This window comes from Schistocerca nitens, chromosome 2 (assembly GCF_023898315.1).
Source record: "Schistocerca nitens isolate TAMUIC-IGC-003100 chromosome 2, iqSchNite1.1, whole genome shotgun sequence".
NCBI classification, from domain to species: domain Eukaryota; kingdom Metazoa; phylum Arthropoda; class Insecta; order Orthoptera; family Acrididae; genus Schistocerca; species Schistocerca nitens.
Genome location: NC_064615.1, coordinates 683116422 through 683136494, shown reverse-complemented (window position 1 = coordinate 683136494; position 20073 = coordinate 683116422). Strand labels below are relative to the sequence as shown.

General features: G+C 38.2%; 1 protein-coding gene across 4 annotated transcripts in view; it reads left to right on the top strand.

The window, feature by feature from the left end:
* The window catches only part of LOC126236821 (mitochondrial dicarboxylate carrier-like), an 85047-nt gene that overhangs the window by 34875 nt on the left and 30099 nt on the right, over nt 1–20073 (top strand). For all 4 annotated transcript variants that reach the window (XM_049946421.1, XM_049946420.1, XM_049946418.1 and 1 more), the window contains exons 5-6: nt 1862–2069; nt 11398–11478. In XM_049946421.1, the coding sequence (XP_049802378.1) occupies nt 1862–2069; nt 11398–11478 (289 nt within the window). The remainder of the gene's footprint in view (nt 1–1861; nt 2070–11397; nt 11479–20073) is intronic.

Genomic DNA, 20073 nt, shown 5'->3' with positions numbered 1-20073 from the left:
GCATTGCTGGCCCAACTTTCCAGTTGCCTGCCTGCTGCGTAGGCAATTTCAAAGGAATGTGCAATCTGTAAGATTTCTTCCAAAGATGGATCAACAAACTGGAAGGCTTACTGATGAACTTTTCTGTCATGCGCTGTCAGAATAATGGCATCCCTAACTATTGAACTGATGTAGTACTCCTTATGCAAGGCTGACACAAACTGAACTTGCAACTTAGCCACGGCAGTTATGCTACCCAGGCAAGGTATGACTGATTAGGCTACTTGTGATAATGGTAGAACTCTACCCACGCAAAAGTGATGAGTGTCTTGATGGTATTATTTGAGTGTTGAAGCACAGTTCGTACATATCAAAACACAGTCCACGTGTTGTGAGCAACCAAACATGTCACCACCTCTGTAATAACTCACGTAAGGAAACAGAAACACACAACAGGTGGTTTTTATTGACACTGAACGTGATGTTACAGTAAGTGTGTAAATCACAAGTCCATAGAGCTGTACAATGAGAGAAGCACTGTAACAAGAGTAACACACATTTGCTGAATACAGTTATGTGGGCAGTATCAAATCTGGTGAGTGGCGATTGGACGATAGGAGAACCAATAGATGATACATTGGCTGGTCACTGTGGCAATGGCGGAGGCAATGCCAGTGGTGTGCCTGATGAGATCCTGCCGTCAGATGATAGATGGTGCACTCTTGTGTGTCAGTCCCATACCAGGCATGCAACTGCGGCACTATGTAGCATGGTAGCTGCTATTGGTACATTGTGATAACATTCGGAAGTTGTGGTAAAGCAGTTGCATTACTGCAGGCAGTGGCCATTTTACCTCTGAACATGTCTCCTGCAGTCAGAGATGAAACATCAGAAAATAGTTTCATATATTGACCACAGTATGTCAACCTGGAAATTTTAACTAAGGGAAAAGTGTCAATAATGCATTTGAAGAAAATTCAGTAGTGTTATCACAAAAAAGAAAGGCTGGACACAACAGTAATGTAATCCACTAAAATAGAACATTTATAACTGTATCCAAACTCTCTGGGAAGCAGGAAGCAATATTATCGCAATAACTTTGGACTATGTTATAGTTTTACATAAAGCGAACAGTGTGTGAATTCCTGCTTAATGAAGAAGGCACAATACCTAAACATATAAACACGAAACACTATTTTCTGACTTAGCATCTGAAAATTATAAGATTCATATTTTTTGATTGCAGTAAGACCACAAGAGTTCTCTTAGTTCTTCACTTTTCATAAGCATCAACATTCATACAACAAATTCATGAAGTTTATCTTTTTTCTTTTTTTTATGTGGGGTACCACACAACTTAGAGTGCAATCAATCTCACACAATCAACTATGATAAGTCATTTGCTGAATAATTCAGATCTGTTGTTAGCTAGTTAGTTATTTTCGTGTCTTGTGGATCATGTTCACAATAGTTCTCTGTTAAATGTTTCAGAAGGATTTATATTATTTGTCAGCAAGATTAACGCAGAAGGAAAGTATTTGTATTGGTGCACAATGTTCTCTTTTTGTGCCAGTCGTATTAAATTGTGAACAATCATTGAATTTATGAACACTAATTTTGTTTATGTCATGATAAATTAGTAATGATTGTATCGTAAAACTGCAGTTATGACAGTAGACCTATTAATGATTGTTACTTTCTTTTATTTAGTGGTACCATTCTGAAGAATGTGTGGTTTTGTATGTGAAATTGTTTATTTTCCTGCTGATGAATTGTGCATTCATTCATCATCTTTTTATGTGGTTGTATCCTAATCTAAAATTCTTAATATTTTACCTTATTTGCAGAATGCAATTTCATTGTGCTCTGTTTGCAAATATAGTTATCGACATGTATTTGATGGGCTGGCACGCATATACAAAGAAGAAGGCATGCGTGGACTTTTCTCAGGAGCGACTATGGCTACTGGTCGATCGATATTGATGACTGTGGGTCAACTAACTTTCTATGACCAGTGCAAAGTCATGCTAATGTATTATTTAGATCTCAAAGACAACATTAGCACCCACTTCCTAGCAAGCATTGTGGCGGTGAGTGCATAATACCTGAGATTACATTTTTGTCTCTGTATATTAGTTAAACCATCTTTTTGTTTCTATACAACATGGAAAGCATAGATTGCTACTCACCACATAGATGAGATGTTGAGCCAAAGACAGGCACAATGAAAAGAATACCAGAAATATATAGTCCTTCAGACAAAGTACTCTGCCAGAAGTAGAAGTCTCACACATTTCTTGTAGTGGTCATTTTCACAGCAGCTGTATATAAATTGCAGATATTTCAAAGAAAATGCCTTTTTTGCATGCTGCACATTGAAATTTTTATTTTTATTTGTGCACCCAGACGCGTTTCGCCTTTTCACCCACTGAAGATGCCTTGTAAAAAAGGCGAAACACGTCTGGATGCATAAATAAAAATAAAAATGTCGATGTGCAGCATGCAAAAAAGGCATTTTCTTTGAAAAAAAAAAAATGCAATTTAGAAGTATCACACATTCACAGAACAACAAATCACCTGGACATGCTACTGCCTACAGTCACCAGAGCCTGAATGCAGAGTAGTTGCAGTGTTAATGTATGAGAGTTCTGCTTCTGATAAGGGACTTTGTCTAAAATCTTATATATTTCTAGTGTTCTTTTCACTGTGACTGTCTGCGACTTAGCAGTCCATCCTTTCCATATTGTAGTTATTCTATTTCTATTGTTTATTTTTGTTAATGTAATGTTTTATTTAAACGTTTTGTTGTGGTGTCTGTATGAAACCATACCAAAAAATGATAAATCTGTTAAGTGTAATAGCAAGATTTAAAACTTATAACAACATTGTAATATGTTGTTTTATTTGACAGTGTGTGGTATTGGTTTCCAGCATCTTATGAAAATTAAATACTTGTAAATTTATGTATTACTGCTGTATAGCTGTACATTGATAGTTATAGATAATAGCCTGCATGTTTAGGCAATAATGTTATGATTGGTGTGCTGCTTTAGGAAGAGTTCCATTCTTTTGCTTTTTAAGTAACTTGCTGGACATATTTTGAAGTATTAGAAATGGCTTTTATTCTTATACATAATCATTAATAAATAAAAATAATAACAGTTGAGAGAACTTTGAGTTTCATGTGGAATGAGGTAACTCTTTCATCACCACGCTAAAATTGCATTAGAAAGGACTGTTGCTGAGATCTGTATCTGCTTATCATGGTTTGAGTTTTCTGCAGATTCCAGAAGTCACAACACATGAATGTTGGAGATGATTCCTTGTGAGAGGCCTCTTGCTAATAAGCATGCTTATCAAATCATGCCACATGACTTATGTCAGCTTGACTAGAAAACTTTTCTGATCCACTCACACGTGTAAATTACTTCCAAAATAATAATACGTAAAAAAGCCATTCTTCCTCTTACACTAGTTGAGTGCTGTTTTAGTCAGATACTTGAGACTAAACGTTTATGTTACTTTAAATAGAATTCTATCAGCTGTCTACATACTGTTAAATTCAAAACATATTTAGTATGAACATAAATGTTAAGTAGAATTTACATCCCAGAGTGTGAATGTTCTGATAAATTATAGCGGGAGTGCTTGAGATAATCTCTTTGAATTTCATTTGGAATAAATGGAGCTTTGCATTTTCCTGCCCAACACCTATTGCACCAGTACATAAAATTCCAGTCTGAACCCTAGACAGGGATGCTTTTAAAGCATAAAATGGGTCATCTTTTCAAATAGTTGTCCTGACAACTAAAAACAAATCAGAGCAAAAATGTACACTATTGATATTATCATTTTTACCTTAATCTTTAGTTTGCTCTTAAGGGCTACTGATTTTCTCTCTGTTTGGTATATTTATATAGTAATAGGAAGTTATTTAAATAATTTTGGGAATAAAAGTAACCATTCACCAGACAGTTTATAGTCGAAAGGCACATAAACAAGACAGAACTTTTGTATGCCTTGGGTAAACACTTTTTCAGAGTTATGGAGTACACATACATATACCTGGGCACGTGACGACATAACTGTGTACAGGTACACAGAGTTCATCATGTACATTACTCAGAATTGTGATCCTCTGTGACAAATACAGTGGTGACCAGAGTGCATTAGTGATGTGTGTTTAATGTAGTTACCAGGCTTGGTAGGGTATATAAGGTGCATGAACTGCATCAGATGTTGAGTGACCACTGTGAAGAACTTGGAAATTCCATGTACTCATGTGAAATGGCATTATCAGAATCTAGCCTAGTTTGAAAGGTCATAATTGTCAGTCTCCATTTGGCCTGCATGTTGAATCATCCAGTATCAGCTTTTTGGGGAATTCAGATGCAACAGTTGCCCAATGTTGTACTGCATGGGAATGTGACGAGAGGCATATTCATTGCCAAGGTTCCCGTCGATCATGCCTGACAACCACAAGGGAAGATAGCTGTATTGTGCATCAAGCACATCATGACCTCTTTTCATCTGCACCTGCCATCCAATAACAAGTAATGGACTTCATGCTACAAACAGTGTCATCCTACGCAATTGGTCAGAGACAAGCAACAGCCAGACTCCCATGTCTCGGCTGCCATTAAAACCACAACACTAACGACTGCATTTGGAATGGTGCCATGACTGGGAAGCATGGACTGCTAATTAATGACGACACATTGTACTCAGCAATGAACTGAGATTATGTTGTATCCCTCCCTCAAAGCGGTTGGTGAATGCAGATATTTGGGACTGAACTGCTCCTTTTAAGCCCATCCAGAGACAACCATTGTATGCCACTTGGCATGAAGTATACCATGGGTGTGTTTCTAAGTTGTGGCACCAGTCACAGTGAGAGCAGAGTGATGGAAGTGCTGCCCATAGTGTATGATTTGACTCATGGTTGATATCCTTAGAGACCTGTAAGAAATCATGTTCCTTGTTGGTGTAGGAGGATGAGACAATTACAACACATACTTTTTCATTAACAGATGATACAGGTGTCTTTGTGGTTCTTTCAACCATTCAGATTCATTCAGTCATTAACATATCATTTCCCTAAAAACCCATAATGAGGAAGAACCTTTAGGGATGGAGATTGAATTAAGTTATTCATTAATAGACAGAAGCAGCCTCTGCAGACAGGTTCTGTAAAGTATACCAAAACCAGATTGTAACTAGTGCTAATCTATTCACACTGCTAATTATGGAAATTACTTCTAGATTACTTTATTTATGTATATTTATATTAGGAAATGTCCTATCAACTGAAAGGCCTAGTAATATTATCATAGACACATTGGAGGTATGTACTCTTGCCTTGTCATATATGAAATGACTGTAGGTCTTTTCATTAGTTGTTATGCCTCTAGAAAAATATTGTGCATATTATTCATAAATCTGTCATAAATTTGGTGGAAAAAGATTGGTCAAATAATTTGTGTTGCACAAAGTATACTGCATATTCCTGTTTTCATGTCATGCAGAGGCTCTGGATGTAACTGATGATTTCCAGAACTTCAAAATTAGTTGTTCTGTTTGCTCATGTATCCTGATAAGTGCAGCTATGCTTCATCAGAAACAAAGAGCACAACTTGGGTGTGATGAGTTTTGTTGTCACTAACTGACACACACACACACACACACACACACACACACACACACACACACACAATTACTACAAAAAATCTTAGGCTAATACGTGAAATGAAATGGAAATGATGTGACAAATAGAGTAGTGGATCACTCCAGCTTGTAGCTTATATGTTGGGGGAGGGTTGGATGGTGAGGATTGTAAATAAATACTCTGTTCTTCATTTATCTCCAGAATATAATATCTTTGATGGTAGAAGTGACAATAATGCCGTAAGAAAAGACACACAGTGTCTTATTTGTCAGTTCATGACACATAACAAGGTGTCAAAACCCTGGAACGAGTGATGTGTTGGAGGGGAAGTGCAGGAGCAAGACAAAAAGTGTTCTCTGCACTTTCCATGTCCTCGAATTGAGATAAGAGAAGAAACAGAATATGTAAGTGCAGTGTGCAGTTACATAACATTGGCACATCATTAGAATAGTACTTTTTAGTGTTCTGGCAAATGTATATTGAATAAGATCTGCAAGTGTTGTGCAATTCATTCATGGGCTGAATGCACTCTACTGTTGCTATTTTGGAATATTAATAGTAAAAGTAGTGACAGTTTAAGGTTATAAAATATTGAACTGCAAGCAATGCAATCTATTATTTGTTCATATTACTACATTCTTTGGCTGTTCCCAAATAATGGTTATCTGAGACAATTCCATCTATGACAGCTCTTAGTACTATATTCTTTGATACTCTGCATGCAGTGGCAGTTAAAGACACTGTGACAGAAACAGGTACAGATACATGCCTGTGAAATTTGAAAGGGAAATAAAAGACTGAAAGAACACTAGTAACATGCTTCATTACAGCAACTGATGAAAGAGAGACAAGCAAAGATACAGACCATGGGTGCTTTTGGATGAATCTGGGAGAGACCATAGATTGTTCGAGTATGTTTGACAGTGCAATCTAGAGTCTGCTTTCTGACACGGACTATGGCGCCAATGTCATGAAGTGTGAAGAATATATCGACACCTCAGGAAGGCACTTCTGAAGGCAACTAGAAAGACTGTGGATAGTTTACCTTCATTGGTTACACACCTGACATTTGTATTAGCTTCTCAGGTGCTATGGCAGCTCAATTACCTGTGACATTTACCATCAAACTTTCAGCCATCAGATTAGAGCTATTTTCTGCAGAAAGAGAGAAGTGATATACATTTTTGGAGCAGTTTCAGTCTTGTATAGACTGAAAACCTTCAATTTCTAGTACTGACAGACACGTCTTCCTCTGAGGATACTTGGATGACAACTAAGGAGCTGTTGAAGGCATTCTATTTAGTGCTGATTGATATGAGGAAATTAAATGAAACATGGTTTCTTGTTATGGAGACAAAACCGTGTAATTCAGGCAATATGGTATATGCAAGTATAGGATGTAGATGAAAACTGTGACATGGAAGTTTGGGTTGGTCCGGGGAGTGTGCTCGAGTGGCTGAGGCGGTCAAGGCGACAACTTGTGTCAAGCGGAAGATCCGTGTTTGAATCCCAGCCTGTGAACAAATTTTCATTGTCATCAATGCATAATGCAGCCAAAACTCAGCAATATTTGCAAATGCGAGCATTTTTCTCATAGTTAGAACTTTGTTTGTGGAGATAGAAGCCACCATCAACTTGCTACCAATCACACAGGTTGATTCAGTATTACTAACACCAAGCCATTTCTTAACTGACGAATGCCTGTCCACATTTCTCGCTCGTCCTGAACCCATTATATTGGAGGATCTTTGTTAAGAGGTGAGGGAAAGAAAAATGCTGCAAAATCACGTCATAAGGAGATGGAAGAAAGAATGTCTTCAGGAACTCAAGACACCATCGTGAATCCCAGAATCCTCACAAGAAACCTTTCATATTCTGAGTGGGAAATATTGTTCTCTTACAGGAAGATACACAGCTGAGGCACATGTGAAGAGTGTACACATTAGTGAAAGATGATTGGAGAGAGCTGGAATAGTGCAAACCTTAATTCTGAAGATACCTGTGACAGGAATATTAGTTGTACTGTGCAATAGGACGTCCCACTTGAGATTGACAAGGATTGGGATGATGTTCAGAATCATAGCTAAACACACTGTTCATTTTATGTCTTTGAGAGTAGAAGTAATAATAAAGCTGCAAGAAGAAATATGTGGTAGTTTTGTTGGTTAATCCATTATATAACAGGATTAATACTACATAATATTTTATAAAGAGGAATTATAAATTATTTTCATCAGTTTCAAAAACACAAAATATTAATTACAGTGCTTTACATTACTTTGATGTTTCTGTTTGTGCCATATTTTTGTAGCAAATGCAACTTAATGCTATACAATCTTCAAGTAATTGCCTTTAGTTTGCAGTGTGAATGGACTAGTGCTAGTGGAAACTGGTTGTTAGTATACTTTACAGAAGTGTCTTCAGTTGCTGCTTCTGCCTGTTACTGTATAACTTGATTTGTTTTCCACAGTCAGTGAATGGATGGTAAAGTTTGGAAAATTATCTACCTCTCATTAATAATATTTTGGTATTTCTTCTCAGCATCCAAATGGCAGTCAGGTTCTCTGCATCAAGTATCTGCAGTGTCACATACATAGCAGCTCCACTTCACCAGAGAACATGTTGCTTTCTGATTGGTCACAAGACTACTGTGGACTGACAGACTGGTGGATCATGTTTCTAAAGTGATCCATCTGTTTCCAGATACTGTTTGTATAGTGAACAAAGCCCAGCTGCCTGCACAGCATCCAATTTAACTAGTCAAGAGGTCAGTTTAGAATCTTCTTATACCCTTTTTTCCCCTTACATAACTGCTTGTCTTCCTATCTCTCCACACTTTCTGACTGAGAACCAATGCATAATAAAAGATAATTGATGGAGAATTGTCCCAAAGCAATTTTAGATGTACGTGTTTTGCCAGATATTCAGAAGACACAGTTATTTCAATAGGAGGAGGACCTCAACAGCTGAACTTCTTGTAATGTTGGTAAGAAAATAAAATACTACATTGTGTGTACAAAAATTTGTGAAAGAGGAAATGCCTGGGAGCTGTGGGATTAGATTTTTGGAACCTCTTTGTTGAAGGTTTCGTACGACAGTTGATAGAGTACAATATATTTATTCTATCAGGACATTCTGATGTTTAAAATATTTATTAAGTTGAAGATGCTGCCTCTCACTTCAACACAAATGAATGTAGCCCTTGTATCTTTTGACAGTGCCAATGAATTAAATTTCAGTATGAATGCAGTGGTTTTTCCAGCTCATCGTTTACTCTCCTCATGGCACTTCCTTCTTTCTATTTGTCTTTTGGTCTGGACTATCTACATTGTAAAAATTCCTACAGGAATAACTTCTCTTCATGAAATTAAGTTTGTGAAGATCATGTTTTAGCTTTTGTATTTTGACAATAGATAGGTGTTTCTATTGTGTGTGCCATATTTATCAACGACCTTGCTGTTTTGCGACACCATTTTGTGTATAAAGTGGTGATTGCTTTTTTTAAGAGCTTTCACATCTCTTTTCATTTTTAGAGAATTTTTAAAAAGACAGTGTCCTGTTGTAGTTTTCTGCTGCTGCTGTTTGAATTGCTTCTTTTTGTTGAGTACACTTAAGATTATTTTTCCTGAGAAGGTTTTTGTGCCATGATATGTATTCCTACCATTTGGACCATAATTAGTTTGCAATATCTGCAAAAGCAGATTTCTGTATAAGTGGGATGCAACTCCAGATACCACATCTAAACAATATAAGCCATTAATTCCAAAATGGCACAAGGCCACTTGTAGCACTATACAAGTTAATGGTGACAGTGTAGTCATCCTAAGCTAGGTGTATCATTGACCTTCAGAACAGCACAAAATTCTTGACTTAGAGATATGTTGTAAAGGCAGTGATGTAGATAACAGCACAGGTCCTTGAACTAGAGCCATCCATACTTGCCATGTAATTGTGATTTTGTCCATGTACAGTTGAAGAAAAGACAGCAAGATAATGTTTACATACCATATCAGTGGGTTAAGATAATCCGGAAACTGCTAGTAATATAAGTATTGTTGATATTGAGCAATGCATGACCATAGATTACAAAATCTTATTCTCCACTCTGAAAGTCCCTGTTCACCTTACAAATAATGAAGTTAAGTGTAAAGTGATGGCATAAGAAATCATTGAGTACTGTAAGAAAAGAGTGACTGTGAGAAATACTGCATGTAGTCTGATCACCTGTACATTTCATTTCAGGTAGGGCTTCTTAATTATCAGTCGTTTAAATGTCTTTATGAAGAAGAAATACTAATAAAAGCTCCCAAGGTAAAGGATGCTGGGAAGTACATAACAGCCAATGATCCTTAATATCACTGATATTTTGGAGAACTGATGGAGAAACACAGAATGTAAAAGGAGAAACATGCTAACTCAAAAAGTGAAGTCTGGCACCCAGATTAAAAGTGTGAATGTATTGTTCACACTGTTGTCAAAACATTAAGAAAAAAAAAACTATCTTTCTAGCTTCTAGCTTTCTTTTGGCTCTCTTATTTTGAAGTTGTGCAATCTGGAACACAATGACTTCCTATACATCACAAACCCAGAATTTTAATATTTTTTCACACTTAAACCATTCATTCTGTTTCACTGATATGAAAAACACAAACACACACACGCGCACACACACACACACACAGAGAGAGAGAGAGAGAGAGAGAGAGAGAGAGAGAGAGAGAGAGATAATGTCAGTATAATAAACTAAATTGTATCAGACATATCAAGAAAAGGACAGAGCTACTCATGTGAGCTTTCGGCCAAAAGGCCATATTCTAAAGTAACACACACACACACACACACACACACACCGATGCAGGCACAACTCACGCACACATCGATGCAGGCACAACTCACACACACATGACCACTGTCTTTGGCTGCTGAGGCAGTGGTCATGTGTGTGTGAGAGTTGTGCTTTTCCTAATGTGGGTGTGTTCTCCTCTTTAGAAGAAGGCTGGAAGCTTAGATGTATAGCAGTCTTTTTGTTGTGCCCATCTGTGACTCAGTGTCTTCTCTATGTGGTGATTAGCAATCTATGCTTTTCAGAGATATACAAAAATAATTGATTTTTTCAGAAGTAAGGTTGCTGGACTTGTGCTGTTCTGGAAGTCATGACTTCAGTTGTTTCAACCGAATGTCAGTTCATTTCCTTGAAGCAGAGTTATTTCATGTGTGAAATACAGAGGTTTCAGGGAAGGGACTTGTGAAATAAGTTAATAATTATCATCATCTACAAATTCTCAGCTGCAACTGGTTGACTGTAGTTTTCTTTACCAAGCACAGTATCACAATTATTCAAGACACTTTGTGTGTATTTATGAGGAGTTGGTTTCAAAGCTCCTTCCAGCCAGTGGATCAAGATTTTCTGTTTTTCCATAAATTGTTGTCGGCAAATGCTGCTGAGGTCCTCAAATAGGTCAGCACTGGCTTTCCTCCTCCATCTGAGCAAGTGCTCCCCCACCTTCATGTCAATGAGGCATTAAACTTGAATCTTCCTCCTTTCCCCCTGTAATCCACAAACAATTTTTTACACTTTTGGCTTGAGTGTGTTGTGCAGTTTGTTTTTGTGGTTTCCTTGAAATGTGGTATAACATTTTGTTGCTGCATGAGATATATTTTCTAGATATGCATAAAGTTGTAAAATGTATTAAACAAGCAACATTGTACTTGTGTTATCATTCGGTCAATATTTCTTGTTTACATTTTTACAGGGAGCGGTGGCTACTACACTAACTCAACCAATTGATGTGCTCAAAACACGTACTATGAATGCCCGACCAGGAGAATTTAAGGTACAGTGCCAAATATATAAGGTGCAGTGAATGTTCCTGCTTGTTTGAATATTCAGTTTGTCTCTCTATTTATTACCAGAATGGGTTGTGAGTCGTGCATGGGTAGCTAAGATGATACGAGGGCTATGCCGAAAGTTTTTAGCAGAATGTCTGAAAAAAAAAATTTATTTGCAAAAAAACATTTACAACTTTTCAAAATACTCTCCATTAGCGTGTATACATTTTTCCATTCTCTGAAACCACTTAGAAAAGCTTCTTTTGGGATGTCTCTTAGTGCACTCTAGTATGCTGCAATGGCCTCTTCATCTGATGAAAACCGCTGCCCTTGAATTTTTTCCTTAGTCTTAGGGAACAGAAAGAAGTCACAGGCGGCCACGTCAGGTCAATAGGGAGGGATGGGGTAACACTCGCATGTTTTCCTTCTCCAGAAAGTCCATCGTTCTGGCAGCCCTGTACACAGATGCATTTTCGTGATGCAGCAGAAGGTGCCCACTCTTGGACTTTGGATGCTGTGACTTCCATGTGGCGATGACTTTTGGAAGACAATCATTCACGTACCATTCAGCATTGACTGTACGACGTGTGCCCAAGGTCACAGAGGTGAGATGCCCGATCTTTGTGAAAAAAGTTGCCACTATCTTTTTTCCAGAGCTCCGAGTTCGTCAAACTTTTGTGGGTGGTTCCTCCCCTGGAAAGCACCACACAGAAGACTGTCTCTTCGTTTCAGGGTCATAATGGTAGACCCACATTTCATCACCTGTGGCGATATTGTAGGTGTCTTGGGACTTCCCTCCATTGAATTTTTCGAGCATGATATGATACCGGTCCACTCTCGCCTCCTTTTGGCTTTCTGTCAGGGAATGTGGCACCCAACGGGCACATCTCTTAGTAAGGCCTAAGTGACTATGAACGATGGTCTGTGCTGCTGTTGATCCAACATTTAGGGTCCCTTCAATGTTGCAAAATGCAAGATGTGGATCTTCTTTGATCATTTTCCTCACAGCATCAGTGTTTTCAGGAGTCACAGCTGTTGCTGGCCGACCGGGACGAGGTTCATCTTCAATTGACTGCCGACCCCTCGAAAACTCGCGAAACCAATTTCCAGCTGTGGCCCTAGAAGGGGAAGCTTCACCAAAAACATGCAGCAAAGAAGAATGGCATTCTTTGGCACTTAAACCATTTTTATAATTGTAAAAAATCATGGCGCGAAAGTCGCGGCGCAACAGCTCCATCCTGCACCGTCTCTGACTCAGCACTGCCTGTGATTTCTTACCGTGCTGTGGGCGGATCACCGCTAGCCAGGGGCCGTGCGCCCATGTCACAAGGTTGAAAAACATTGCTCTTTCGAATGTAAACAACCCCATTGCCCTCCGCCTTACAGTTTACGGGCTGCTAAAAACTTTCGGCATAGCCCTCGTAGAGCACTTGCCCGTTAAAGGCAAAGGTCCCAAGTTTGAGTCTCGGTCCAGCACACAGTTTTAATCTGTCAGGAAGTTTCATATCAGTGCACACTCTGCTGCAGAGTGAAAATCTCATCCTCATTTCTAGTTGTGTTCTGTATTCATTGACTACCACTGACATTATGCACAGCAGCATTGATGTGTACATATGAGAAAATAAACTTTTGGAATTCCATATTGCAAACATCAACAGCTGCAGCTAAATATTTATTTATTTTTATGTGAACACAATTTGGGCTTTGTCCATTTTCAGCACAACAGATCTTTCACATAGAGTGTAATTACTATTGATCTAAAAGCATCACTGTTGTCTTGTTATTAATCGAAAAACACGTGAATTGTGACAGTCTCTCATAGCATGCAATGTCAGTACCTAGGGAAATTTGTCAGTACTGTGTTTTTGAAACTTAATTTCCTAAAAATTCATGAAAATTATTCCTGTGATGATTAGTTTCACATAAAGGTTATTTATTGCACATGATGCAACACTAAGTACATATTACTTGACTTAATTAAAGTGACTGAAGAAGGTGTTACTTTAATTAAGACACTGGAGAAGTGGCTTTTAAATATCCAACTGACTGAATTTTCTCATTATGAGAGTATTGAAGGGTGAACTGTTTTAATTGTTAAATACCATTCAAAAGCCAAGATCGCACAAAATATTTTTTTATTCAAGAGAACTGGTTTCAACAGTGTTAGCTGTCATCTTCAAGCCCTAAAAACTTTTTTTAGTAAAACATGTTCATTTTAAGCTGACCTCATGCACAAGACATGGATGAAACTCAGCAAATTATAAATGTTTGTCATTACTAAAATATATAAAAACACACAGCAGCTTGTTCAAAAGGTCATGTCCATATACATACATGCTCACAGATGACTGTTACATGATACAAATGTGGTACATAATAGCACACCTGTTTACATATACTGAATGCATACTAAACAGTTCAAATCCACTTTCAAAGGTGTACAAGGTGCAAAGTTTTTTTTGTGCGGTATGTATATGGACAATATGCTGTGTGTTTTTAAATATTTTAGCAGTGACAAATGTTTATAATGTGCTGAATTTTATCCACTTGACATCTTGTGAATGAGGTCGGTGTAAAATGATCATGTTTTAATACAAAAAAATGTTTAAGACCCGAAGATGACAACTAAGACTATTGTAACCAGTTGTCTTGAATTAAGAAATATTTTGTGTGATCTTGGCTTTTGAACAGTTTTTAACAACCCACATGACTATCTAGATTTATTTCTTGATAAAATAATTTACCAACAGCTGTGTGTATTGTAGACATTTATTTTATGAACTTCTTTTATCCACAGTCCATAATGGACTGGCAAAGATTATCTAGATTTAGGTTTTTTATGGTTTCTCTAAATCATTTAAGTCAAATGCTGGGATGGTGCCTTTGAAAAAGATACAATCCATTTCCTTTGTAATACAGGGTGAATCACCTAAAACTCGCACCACAAATATTGCGAAAATGGAAAGTGCTATTGATATGAAGTTTTCATAGAATGGTTTGGTAGTCAGGGTTCATATTGTTACCCAATAAACATATTGTAATAATGCTTAAAAAGAGGTATTTTTATACAAACATACACTTTGTAAAATGGAACAATGGCTATTGACATTAACTGATCAATAGCAGGGTAAATTAGAATGTCAGTGGTGTTTGTTGCAAGATTCTAGTGTGAGTCATTTACAAGATACTGTATTTTGAGAAGTTTCTGCACTGACACTGGTTCGAGCCATTTGAACTGCATAGTTGTAGTTTCTAGGTATGATGTTTTTATATCTGCTTACAGTGTGCTTGTGTGCTCCTTGAGTGCATTGCGACGTGCTAGTCTACATCTACATCTACATCTGTATCTACATGATTACTCTGCAATTCACATTTAAGTGCTTGGCAGAGGGTTGATCGAACCACAATCATACTATCTCTCTACCATTCCACTCCCAAACAGTGCGCGGAAAAAACGAACACCTAAACCTTTCTGTTCGAGCTCTTTTTTTAGATTAGATTAGATTTACTTTCATTCCAATTGATCCGTAGTGAGGAGGTCCTCCAGGATGTGGAACATGTCAGAAAAACAACAATACATGACAAATATTTACAACTAAAACAAATAAGCTATTGTACCATTCCACGGGTCCCAAGTGGAATGATCGTCATTTTTTAATGAAAACTAAGAGTCATTTTACAAATACTAATGCACTGAATATAAAATAAAAAAGTTTCTCATATTTTATTTTGATGATCATTCCGACCTATGTAGGTTGGGCTCAACAAAATATTTTCGCATTTGGAAGAGAAAGTTGGTGACTGAAATTTCGTAAATAGATCTCGCCGCGCCGAAAAACGTCTTTGCTTTAATGACTTCCATCCCACCTCGTGTATCATATCTGCCACACTCTCTCCCCTATTACGTGATAATACAAAATGAGCTGCCCTTTTTTGCACCCTTTTGATGTCCTCCGTCAATCCCACCTGGTAAGGATCCCACACCGCGCAGCAATATTCTAACAGAGGACGAACGAGTGTAGTGTAAGCTGTCTCTTTAGTGGACTTGTTGCAGCTTCTAAGTGTCCTGTCAATGAAATGCAACCTTTGGCATCAACTGCCACCTGCCACACCAAACAGCAATCTTTTCTAAATCGCTTTGCAACTGATACTGATCTTTGGATGACCTTACTAGATGGTAAATTACAGCATCATCTGCGAACAACCTAAGAGAACTGCTCAGATTGTCACCCAGGTCATTTATATAGATCAGGAACAGCAGAGGTCTCAGGACACTTCCCTGGGGAAAACCTGATACCACTTCAGTTTTACTCAATGATTTGCCGTCTATTACTACGAACTGTGACCTTCCTGACAGGAAATCACGAATCCAGTCGCACAACTGAGACGATACCCCATAGGCTTGCAGCTTGATTAGAAGTCGCTTGTGAGGAATGGTGTCAAAAGCTTTCCGGAAATCTAGAAATACAGAATCAACTTGAGATCCCCTGTCGATAGCGGCCATTACTTCGTGCGCATAAAGAGCTAGCTGCATTGCACAAGAACGATGTTTTCTGAAACCATGCTGATTACGTATCAATAGATTGTTCCCTTCGAGGTGATTCATAATGTTTGAATACAGTATATGCTCCAAAACCCTACTGCAAACCGACGTCAATGATATAGGTATGTAGTTCGATGGATTACTCCTACTACCCTTCTTAAACACTGGTGCGACAGTCAGTTAGTGTGTGACAATCCAAGCAGTAGGTTGGGAGTGGATCATGGGATTCACCAATGCAGAAATAGCCGACAAGCTCATGGTGTATGGAGAATATAGGAAGAATGCAGTTCATTCTTGTATGGTGAATGTGGCAAGATATCCCAATAGACATCAACCATCTTGGCAATTATTTATCAACCCCTTCAACCAGTTATGTGAAATTGGTAGTGTAAAACCTAGACAATGTAACAGAAGGAAACAAGTGGCAACAGAAGAGGTGGAAATTAATGTTCTTGCTACCATTACAGTTGACCCGCACATTAGCTCCCGCACAGTTGCATGATTAAGTGGCATGAGTCAGGAAAGTGTCGTACACATTTCCCATTGACATAGGTTCCATCCCTATCAGATCTCTCTCCCTCAAGAACTGCATGGATATGATTATGAAAACCGTGATTGTTACCAGAGGTGTTGCACAAATGTCGACGTAGGAACTTTTGTGAATAACTTGGACTAGAATCCTGCAATGAACACGGCTGACATTCTAATTTACACTACTTTTAGTTTGTTGATGTCAAAAGGCATTGTCCCATTGAAAAAAAGTATGTTTGCACAAAAAATAGACTTTCTAAGTATTGCTACAGTCAATTTATTGGGTAACAATACGAGCCCCTTACTCCCAATCCATTGTGTGAAAACCGCATGTCACTAGCACCTTCAATTTCCACAGCATTTGCAGTGCAAGTTTTATGCGATTCACCCTGTAATTGTCCATCCCGAGCTTGAAATCTATTTCTAATGACCTCATTATTGATTGGACATTGAACCCTAATCTTACTTGCTTCCAGTTTATTTTTTATGGTATATATAATTGTAGACATTTCTCTGAAATAATGCACTGGCAGGAGTTATGTTGAGAGTTAATTATTTTTCTTTCTTTTGTTGTTATACACTGTGGAAGGTGCTTTTATATATGTTCCACTTAAAAGAAAAATACTGTACGTAGTAATTACTCTTTGCTCTATCAGTTGTCTGTTGTTTCTTGTTCAAGCATATTGTGAGTTGTATAAGTTACATTAAAATCTAGTCCTTTAAACATGACGACATAGTTACTTATCTTTAAAACAAGAATTTATCATGAGGTTATGGGCCCAGATATGCGCAAGTAGAAGATTGGATATCTAACTATTTGTCAGCTATTATAAAGGAGTCCACAAACAGGTCAGTGATGCATTGTGTATTGATAGATTTTCTGAAGTAGCGTCCAAAATTCATGGAATTATTTTGCTGAATGTCAGTCAAAGTACAGTCAGAGAAGTCAGTCATGTGCTTTAAGTTCACAAATAATAAATGGAGCTGGTACCTGATAGTATCCAGATGTATTCCATCATGTTCAGATCAAGTGAATTTAATGGCCAAGACGTCAACATGAGTTCACTATCATGCTCCTCAAGGCAGTGTAGCATGATTATAGCCTTGTGACACAGATGGTTACCTGGTGGAAGATTCATTGCTTTTAGGGAAGATATCAAGCATGAAGGTATGCAGGTGGTCTGCAATAATGTTCACATAGTCCACAGCTGTCATGGTGCCTTCAGTTACTAACACAGAACCCATGGAAGCTCAGGTAACTGCCCCCCCCCCCCCCCCCATAGCATACAACAGGATGTTAAACCCTAATCTTCCTTCCTTTTTTTATTTCTTCATAGCATAACACTGCACCCACGAGCCTGTGTTCATGGCTCCACGCATGCTTCGAGCAGCCATTCACCTGGATGAAGCACAAGATATGTGATTCATCCAACCAACTAACATATTTTTATCGGTTCATGATCCATTCTTGATTACTCTGAGCCCATAATTGACAGTGTTGATGGGTCAGCATAGGAACACCTAGTGGTTGTCTGCTGTAGAGCTCTGTATTCAATAATTTGTGCTCGACAGTATGCTAAGAAACACTTGTGCCTGCACCAGAATTGTACTGTGTCATCACTGCAAACTTTTGGAATTCCCAAGAAAATAATTGCTCTTGTCAAGAAATTACATGTGCCAGGTTCAACATCAAGGGCTGCTTTCAGACCCAATAGCAGTGAAAACAGGAGGTAAGCAAGGCTGCATGCTCTCACCGATAGGGTTTAACATAGCACTGAATACCGTAATGACGCAAGTAATGGATAAAATGAGAGAAATAAAATGGAACACATCTAGAAGACCTACATTTTGCAGATGACCTTTGCACAGTGTTGACGACATGAAAGAGAAGCAAGAAGATCTGAAATCTGCAGTGAAGAGAGTCAGTTTGAAAATTAATGCTCAAAAAACAATAGACATGTGGGCAAACAATAACAGCACTGCAGAGCTTAAGCTTGGGAACCAGGTAATTGAAAAGGTGGATAAGTTTTGTTATCTTGGGACTATGATTACACCTTATGGTGGTGCAACAGACATTAACAGCTGCATCAACAAAGCCAAAGGTGCTTTTACAATTCTCTGCTCTATCTGGAGGTTGAAGAAAACAACATTGAGGACAAAATTGTGGATATTTGAAAGTAATATAAAATCTGTGCTTCTGTATGGATGTGTAACATGGAAAATGAGAAATCGGCTAATCCATAAACTGCAGACATTCAACATCTGATGATGTCTGAGAAACATCCATAGGATATGGTGGCCAAATATCATCTCTAACTAAATACTCTGTGAAAGAAACAGCCATATTGTGAAGGAAGCACTTTATTGGGTCCCATAGGGATGATGGAGATGAGGCAGGCCCAAAATGACATGGAGATGATCAGTTGAAGCAGAAGGTCAACAACAAGGAATAGGATGGGAAGACGTGATCCTTTGTTGCATCCCTATGCTCCACATAAAGAGTTAAAAGAATTAATAAATAATAATCTTATCTGACACAGATTGCTGCCTATCCTGCTTTACGCAGTGGACAGGCTGCAAACCTCTGATCACATTCTCTGAAGAGATGTGTACAGTCAACACCTTGTTGCCTACTTGTGGTTTCACCACCCTTCAACCACCTTCCATAGACATTCACAAAAGTAAACAGCTGACCACTGTCACAATTTTCAAGATGTTCATTTCCAGGCACTGGACCATAACAATCTACACTTTGACAGAGTAGCTTATGGCAGTGGCTTTCCCCATTTGTGGTCCATATCATTGCTTGAATGATTCCCTATTAGCTTCTGTTTCATGTACATGCAAGCATGCGCATATGCATGCACGTATATACGCTCCAGCTGAATACATGGTGCTGGCACTTGGTGGGTTGTGTGAAGTGGAGTGGGGAGGGGAGAAAGGTGGTGAGGAATGGAAGGGAGGGCAGGGAAAGGGTGACCGATGACTGGGGGGGAAAGGCACCAGATACATGGGTTAGGAATGTGGCACTAGTCAGCTCATTCTAGTTACAAGCAGAGGGAATTGTGCATACTGCACAATGAAATGGAATATAGGAGATGGAGGGTGGTATAGAACTGAGGAAAGAAAGACTGCGAGGAGGTGAAAAAACATTTTTCACTCATTGGTAATTTATAGCGTATTGAATATATATTTTACACTGACTTATGTTAGAGAATTAAGGAGTGCAGAAAAAATAGTTTGTGGAGATAACACAGAGGAATAAACAAACGATAATGTATTTTATATCTCGGCCTATACAAACAGGAAAGGAAAGTACTAGCAAGCAGACAGAGATGAAAAAAATACTTAATCAGGGAACGAAAGAATAACGCATCTGTTTCTTAGTGCAGTATATGAAGTACCACTACTACTGCTATTGCTACAGCTTGTTGTTAGGTTCATGCAAGTTCCTAATGTAATTTGCCTTATGAAATTTGATGTTCTAATCAGTACCAGATAATATTTAAATATGTATTTGATATTT